Below are 8,213 nucleotides of genomic sequence, written 5' to 3'. Positions count from 1 at the left end.
AACCACTACTTACTACTCACTGTGCATAATGTCCAATTTTAGAATCATATATATTGAATTACTGGATTATTTCATTTTTTATACATGAATGTGTTTGTTACATCCCTAATAAAGTGTAGGGAAAATGGAGACAGTAACACACAACAACCAATAACAGTCAGGGTGAAAGAGAACACAAGTTTATTTATTTACGCCAAAATAAATGCCAACAAATGTTCTTTAAGTGAGGAGAAAAAGAAGATTATGCCAAATTAAATAAATGAATATAACAAAACTCAAACAAAAAGCCCTCACTACCTGTTCTACTAACAAGGAAACAAAACAACTACAGGGTGCAACAATCTACTAACCTAGTGTGTCTACAGACTTTACGTGAAGAGAGGTAGAGGGAACCCCAAACTTACCCAAATCCTCCCCCTCCCACCACACACACATTTAACAATACTAAAAACAAGATGGCAGAATAATGACCAAATCTATCAGAGACCAAAAAGAGGCTCTAGAGTCAGCAGCAGGTCTGAGAGAGTGAAGGCTTCCTGGATTGCCTCCTTTAATGACAGGCCCTGGCTACCTTCTTAAAGGTTCACATATGGAAATAAAACATAAATATAATATCTTTGATAATTCACTATAACTAAGTTCTAAATGTGTCTTCTGTTAAAATGTTGAATTAACAGCAGAATTGAATAAATTAATACATTATTTCTGATGGCAGTATGTGAAATTAAATCTGTAGCAATATGTTAAACTCTACTTGTATCTCATCAGTTAATTAGTTACAAAAATACATATAACTATTCTCTGGTTCTGGCGGAAACAGCTCTTTCTGAAATGTTTTGGGACACTTTGATGTGTAGGTATTCCTTTTATTATGATAATAGGCTAAGCCAGGTAGTATTGTGTGACTTACGTGTTCAATGTAAATGGGATTCAGATACTTGTTGCATCGGGACACCTGGAAGGGGGTGGTGCATGCATTCCTTTTTTGATGATAATAGGCTAAGCCAGACAGAATGAACACTGGTTCCACCTCCCTATCTATTCCTTCAGGTAATCTACTTTTACAATAAAATAAGCATAGGTATTCAGCCTGTCGGGTGTTCTTTTACACAGAATGACCGCCTCGCTGCACATTTTCCCGCTTATTACAAGGCCACATCCTCAACAAATTAACGACATGACTCCCAATATGAATTGAAATGCTTTTATAGATTTAGAAAATGTTTTTATTGATTTAAAAAATAGTAGGCTATTATTGATTTAAAATGGCATGCATCCGCTAAAAAAAAGAGTCCGTCTTTTGAACGTAGCAATGGCAGGAACTGCTTCGATAGTGTTTTTGCGGACCTGTTTGATTACAGATTTGAAAACATCGTTGCTTGCTTTAGAAGTAGCACAATTCATTATGTCAAACCTTGGAAAGTATCTAGATCCCTGCCCTTATGCCAAAGTAACTGGCAGCTGAATGTTTTTTGCCGTCTGATGTCTATGTCTTTTTAACTTGCAAAATTATCTTTTAAATTGACAAACATCATATGTGTAATTTGTGGCAAAATTCAAACGAGATCGAAAGATAATTTTTTTATCTCGCCATTGACTTCAATACATAATTTTTCCGAAATAAGGTCCCATGAGGTCCACCGGAAAGGGAGGGACTTCGCCTCTCTATACAGTTTGGCCGAAAAGCAATGCTTTTCGAGCTGGGCAACCCTGTCCCCTAAAAATGACGTTCCCAGGACTAAACTGCTTTTTCTCAATTACGTTTAGCGAGAAACGTATTTTCTCCCACGTTACGTTTGTTATAAACATATCTTAAATACATTTATTATATATATAAACATATCTTAAATAAGTTTATTTTCTAAATATCTTTGCCATTTATTGTCTTGCTTATAATAATGATAATTTATAAATATAATTTTAGACCACACATTTGAAATAGTCTTTGAATATCTGCCTAACTTTTACTTTTCAGATTGTTAAACATTTTGAGAATTGTTTAACTTTTCCCTTCAGATTTCGAAATGACATTGGATTGATAGTTTAATTAATGTAATTATGTTATCATACCATTGTCTTTTGATTTAATATTTAATGAAGCTAACGTAAATATATTCCTAAATTGAAGACATTGCAATTTTGCAGATTACAGATTGATTAGATCACCAGTGTGAATTTCTTATACCTAAGCTGGATCTCTTGTAATCCTGATTTTAAATGCTTTTGACTAGTGATTGCCTTAATAATAATATTAATAATAATAATAATAATAATAATTTTTATTTTTATAGCGCCTTTCAAGAGAATCAAGGACGCTTTAAGATGGGAAACAAAACAACAAAAAATAATAATAGTCACAAGGATACACAGGTTAGAAAAAAAATAACCGGTTGCTGGGTACTGCATTTTAGCTGAGGCCAAAGGCCCGGGTGAACAGATGGTGTTTGAGTTGTTTTTTGAAAGTGTCCAGAGAGTCGGCATTCCTGATAGCAGAGGGGAGAGCATTCCAGAGGGTGGGAGCTGCGACACTGAAAGCCCTGTTGCCAAAGATTTTTAGCTTGGAGCGCTGGATGGAGAGCAGCCCTTTGTCGGAGGACCGCCGTTGACGAGAGGGGGTGTAGGGCTGAAGGAGGTCAGAGATGTAAGCAGGGGCTAGGGAGTGGAGAGGTTTGTAAGTTAGCAGGAGGAGTTTGTACTGGATGCGTGACTTGACCGGGAGCCAGTGAAGGTGGATGAGGGTGGGGGTGATGTGTTGCCAGGGCTTAGTGTGGGTGAGGAGCCTGGCTGCAGAGTTCTGGACGTACTGGAGCCTGTCCAGGGCTTTGCTGGTGACACCGAACAGGACTCCATTGCAGTAGTCCAGGCGTGAGGAGATGAATGTATGAATTAATGTTTCTGCAACGGGGTCGGGGAGAGAGGGCCGGAGTCTGGAGATGTTTCAAAGGTGGAAGAACGCAGTTTTGACAGTCGACCTGATGTGGGAGTTGAAGGTGAGGCTAGAGTCAAGAGTGACGCCCAGGCTGCGAACCTCAGGGGAAGGGTGGATGGAGCAGCCATCGATGGTGAGGAGGAGATCTCCGACCTTCTTTTATCTGTGATTTTGTGTTCATTATTATGCTTTCGACAAAAGATGCTCCAAAAACTGACGAGATATGATTTTTCTATCATGATTAGCGATCTCGATCATTGTGATTGAATGCTTCAATCTTATTATGTTGTTCTTAATGTGATTGTTATTGAGGCAATCGATGTTGTGTAAGTCCACAATCAAATCTGAAGATTGCCATTGATTTAAGTATTGAACAAAATATTATTAGACTAAGGGTTTAGATTATCAAAATTGATAAAAAAAGAGAGGAACTGTTGGGGAAATATTTTCCAAGGCCCATAACTTTGACCCAGTTGATCAGTTCATACTGTCCTGACTGAGCACACGCACCTGTAACCTTGGCTGCTGTGCTCTCAGTGTTTTGTCTCCCTGTTCCTGCCGGTTGGCATCAGCTGATAGAGTTGTTATGATTCTATCTTGTTATGCACAATGTTAATTATTCTCTCTGAAGTAGCTAAATACATGGGTCTGGGGTAGAGTTCTTCAGAATTGATTGTGGCATCTCAACCGTGTTGTCAACTCGTGGCCCGTGATATGTCTTGTGAATTCTCTGGCCGAAGCTCCCAAGTAAACCGTCAGTGTTTGCCATCAAAACTCAGAAGTCTCCCCCACAAATGTATTGTTAGTAGTAGGCTAACTAATACAAAGTCAAACAGTATCAATTTCATTAAGAACTAATGGTAAAATTGTATTTGTATCACTCATCAAAGACAGCAGAAAACATGCATTATGTACTATGGAGGGGACTTTGACAGAGGATTACTCACAAAGTACACAGTAAAAGTACTTCATTTCATTTCAGGTAGCAGTCAAACTAGTACCGAGTCCAACAGTGTCAGTTTTATTAAGAACTTGTTGTCAAATATATGTGTATCACTCATTGAATATAGCAGGAAAAAAAGTGAAGAGCAGTTGATTTGATAAACCAAACTCGAGAGACGGCTGATTTGACCGCAGTGCAGAATCGCTGTATAGTTTAAATCTCCTAACAATGTTGTCCATTTTAGACATAGGCCTATTATATTTACAGCCCTTAATAATATTCATTTTCTGGGCTCAATATGTGTCTTGGCCGTTTTCGTTGTGATTGCTAAATTCACCTTGTTTATAATATAACCGTTCCAAGCAAACGAGGGCTTTTGTTTTTAAATCACTTCCGCGAGTTTCGCCCCGCCCCTCGCTCCAATGACCATTAGAACATTTAGTAAGGTAAAAAAACAAAAAGGCATCTCAGACGCTCTTCCGCTTACTTGTGTAATAAAGAAAAACAAAAGTACCGTAGATACACTGATTAGGGAGACACCATCTGGTCACAACTTTAAATATTTGACCATGTTTATGTGCAAATGAAGAACTCTCACTGGTTCAGAACCTTTCTCCTTGAGTGAGTCTCTTTTCTTTTCTGACTATATGGGTATTTCACTTTATATTAAATACATAACAATAAGAGTGCAGAACTTCTAACACTCTTCGCAAAGAACCCAGAACAATACAACTACAGGAGTATAGATAAAGTGAGATGTGTGCATGCATTTTGAGCAGATTTGGGCAGAATCGTGGATCGTGCTGTTCATCCTATGTAATCTATATGTAAAAAGAAAGTCTAAAGCTGTCAAAAAATCTCAATAATTGGCAGCAAAAATGTTTTTTATTATTGGCATAAAAGGATACATGTTGAGATAGGAAGTTCTAATATCTTAAGAGAAGAGCTTGAATATTAAAACATATAAAACTCTTTTGGCTCCTTCCTGTCTTTCTACTGGGTCTTTCTTGGCTTTGTACTGGCTATCTTCTAGCTCTATTCAGGTTTTTGGAGTTTTTTTCTAGCTCTATCCCTGATCATTTTCAGAACCTGAAGGCTCTATGCGGACTATCTTCTGGTCCTATCTCTATCTCTTGTCTCTGTCCAGTGAATTACACTTTTGTTACTGGAGCAGGTAAAGCATACAACAGATACTTTCAGCATTATCGGAGCACGAAGTGGAAGCTTGGATGAAACACAGCAGACTTCTAAACAATGAACACCCGCAACTTGGAAGAAATAAAGTTGGGTTTTATGCGTTCTAATATTGCAATGCAAACCCATGATGTAATGACAGTAATTAAGAATCATTTAGTCATTGAATGCTCATTTCAGTAGATTTAATTAAAAAAAACATAAACATATTGGACATGGCCTCAAGACTGTAACCTCTTCACATTCTGCTGAAATAGTCAATTACTAGCCATATCTTACACATTGCTGTTTTGAATAATTCATATGTGGATGACAGTTGAACTGGATGATGTAACATGTATGCCATCTGCTGGAAAGAAGACGTATTGCTCTGTTGGCGTTGTTTAGACAAAAACAGAGTGAAGCTCTCATTTCATAAACAATCTTCGAGTACAGACACCGTCCTGCTGAGAGCACACAACCCAACAGCACATTTTTGGTCTAGCATCACTTTACAAAACGTTTACATTAAGAAACTAAGACTAGCTGGTCCCTTGTAAAGGTCAGTCCACCTTAAATGAGCAGTGGGTGATCCGCAGGTGAAAGGCAGGACACGGGAACTTGATCCTGAGGAGATGTAATGATTATTAAACAAGAAATAGTCCAGTCAAGGGGTCAAAGAAATAAACATATGTGATTATTAGCGAATCGGTTGCAGGTGGGTGAAATCAGGCTTAGGGAGTAACGTATTACATGCATTAGGTCATCAGGATACAAAATAGACAAATGTATTTCCTTAGTTACAGAAGCAGCTGACGACCAACACACTTGTGTCTTTTGAAACGATTACGCCATTTAAATCATTTGTCACAAACATTGCAGCTCTATTTTTCCTCTCCTATGTGGACTCTCATGTGTGCCTTTAAATTATCCCTCCGTGAAAACGTTTTTTTACAGACTGAGCAGCAGTGTGGTTTCTCTCCTGTGTGGACCCTCATGTGTCGTTGTACATGTCTTTTCATTGCAAAAGCTTTCTTACAGACTGAGCAGCGGAATGGTTTCTCTCCTGTGTGGACTCTCATGTGTTCCTTTAAACTTCCTCTATGCACAAAAGATTTGTTACAGACTGAGCAGCTGAATGGTTTCTCCCCTGTGTGGACTCTCATGTGTTCCTTTAAACTTCCTCTATGCACAAAACATGTGGTACAAACTGAGCAGCTAAAGGGTTTCTCTCCTGTGTGGATTCTCATGTGTTCCTTTAAACTTCCATTATGTGTAAAAGGTTTGGTACAGACTGAGCAGCTAAAGATTTTATCTCCTGTGTGGATTCTCATGTGTTCCTTTAAATTTCCACTCTTTGAAAAAGCTTTCTTACAGACTGAGCAGCTGGATGGTTTATTTTCAGCACTACTTTGTGGATCACTGACAGATTCATGTCTATTTTTCAGTGAGTTTGAGCCTGATGCAGGTTCTCTGGTCTCTTTCCAATCAGCACTGTCTCCAGTGTCAGGTTCAAAAGAGTCTCCATTGTCAGGTTTAGAAAAGTCTTCAGTGTCGTCCTCAGTCTTTGGTTGTAAACTGCTCTCTGGATCTGAGTTCCTGGCTGGTTCTGGTCCTCGACAGTCATCTCCATCAGCTTGTGTTTCCATGTGTTCAGCTTGTCTTTGATGAGGTCGTGAGGACTGAGGTTTCTCTTTATCATCTTCACTCTTCACAGGGTCAGGAGTGAAAGTGGACTTGGTGATATCAGCCTCCTCCAGCTCCTGAAGCTGCTCTCCCTCCTGACTGATCCTGAGTTCCTCCTGTTCCTGCTTAATGTGTGGGGGGGGCTCTGGGTCCTCCTGGTCCAGACTGGTGCTCCACTCCTGATGGTCAGGGAGAAGCTCTTCTTTAACCACCACCAGTAGCTGGACATCTGCAGGAAACAGGAAACACACAGTCAGAACAAACTGTTAAGAGTTAGCATTTAAAAATCTAATCACCATTACAATGGGAGACATTTTGCAGCCCTACTTCATGCCTTTGTTTTTATATTTTCACATTTTCTTTCTTAGTCTCACCTATTGTGTATTTTTGTTGTCTCAAGTCACCTCATGTAGCCCCGCCTCTTTCCACTTCCAGTTAAAAATGAAAAAGGTTTTTTTCTTCTGGCTTAGCACAGCTGCAATGTAAACAATAAATTGCATTTGGGATCATTCACAGATACACTACGCCTACAGTATAGAATGAAAATACTCGTTTACAAATTAAAATCCTGCATTCAAACCTTATCTAAGTATGCAAATATGAACGTGTTAAGCCCTGAGCCTGTTTTTCAAGTCTCAGGCTCGAAAAAAACATTTCCAGAATGACCATAACTACACTTCTAAAAGGGTTAAATTAATAATCTTTTTCTCAAAGTAATGATAAACCTGTGAGTTGGATGTAGAAAAGTCAGAATCAATATAGATGTGTTTTTATTTTAAAGAAGATTCAGAATCGCTCTGACATTTGGAAATGGAAAAGCAGGGTTTATTGCTTATGGATTATCAGAAATCATTTCAAAGGGACACAGATACATTGGATTAACTTCAGCAGCGTTAATGCCATTGAAGACCAGTTTTGACCAGACAACGACCAAAGTAGGCCATGTTGCCGGTTTTAGCTACCTAGCGCCACATGTTTTGATGTCTGGTCTGTTATTATCCCCGCAAATTCTTATCATAGAGTGATAATGTATGTACCCATCGATGCTGTATCTTCTCACGATGTGAATCGATGGGTTGGATGTGCAGAAAAGATCAATAATAAGGGTTTTATGAGGGAGTTTCTGTGCAGTAATCTGTTAGCATTTTTCGCTCGTTGCTAATTCAGAGGCTCAGCGTTAGCATTGTGGGTTTTTTATTTAAAATAAAATAAAAATAATCATTTAGATGAGTTTCTTCCCGTTGCATGGATATAAAACATTCATAGTTTATTAAATATTAAGATGCCCTCAGACACTATTTCCTCAGACGACACGTTTTTCCCTCCGGTATCGGGGGTGCGGTGTAGAAGAGGTTGACAGAACATTTTACGGCACCTTCTTATGTGAAAGTAATGATGGTGCAGTAAAATGTTCGCTGTCAGTGTTCAATTTATTATGTTTCTTGATTATTTCGTATGTTGCATTTTACTGCTGTACATGTT

At 38.6% G+C, this 8,213-nt stretch overlaps 1 protein-coding gene across 2 annotated transcripts in view; it reads right to left on the bottom strand.

The window, feature by feature from the left end:
• Positions 1-5,234: 5,234 nt before the first annotated feature.
• LOC307018626 (uncharacterized protein) overlaps positions 5,235-8,213 on the bottom strand; it is a 143,176-nt gene continuing 140,197 nt past the window's right edge. The window contains exons 2-3 of one of the 2 annotated variants that reach the window (XR_013802464.1): positions 7,106-7,206; positions 6,824-6,960 (exon numbers count right to left, since the gene is read on the bottom strand). Coding sequence is in view for 1 of the 2 variants with exons in the window: in XM_079648957.1 (XP_079505083.1) it covers positions 5,930-6,960 (1,031 nt within the window). In the remaining variant the exon portion in view is untranslated. Of the gene's footprint in view, positions 6,961-7,105; positions 7,207-8,213 lie in introns of both variants that reach the window. The other variant, XM_079648957.1, reaches the window with a different exon arrangement.

Source organism: Notothenia rossii (genome assembly GCF_949606895.1).
Source record: "Notothenia rossii genome assembly, chromosome: 9".
Classification (NCBI taxonomy): Eukaryota; Metazoa; Chordata; class Actinopteri; order Perciformes; family Nototheniidae; genus Notothenia; species Notothenia rossii.
Note: the sequence above shows the minus strand (reverse complement) of the source record. Positions and strands in the feature narration are given on the sequence as shown.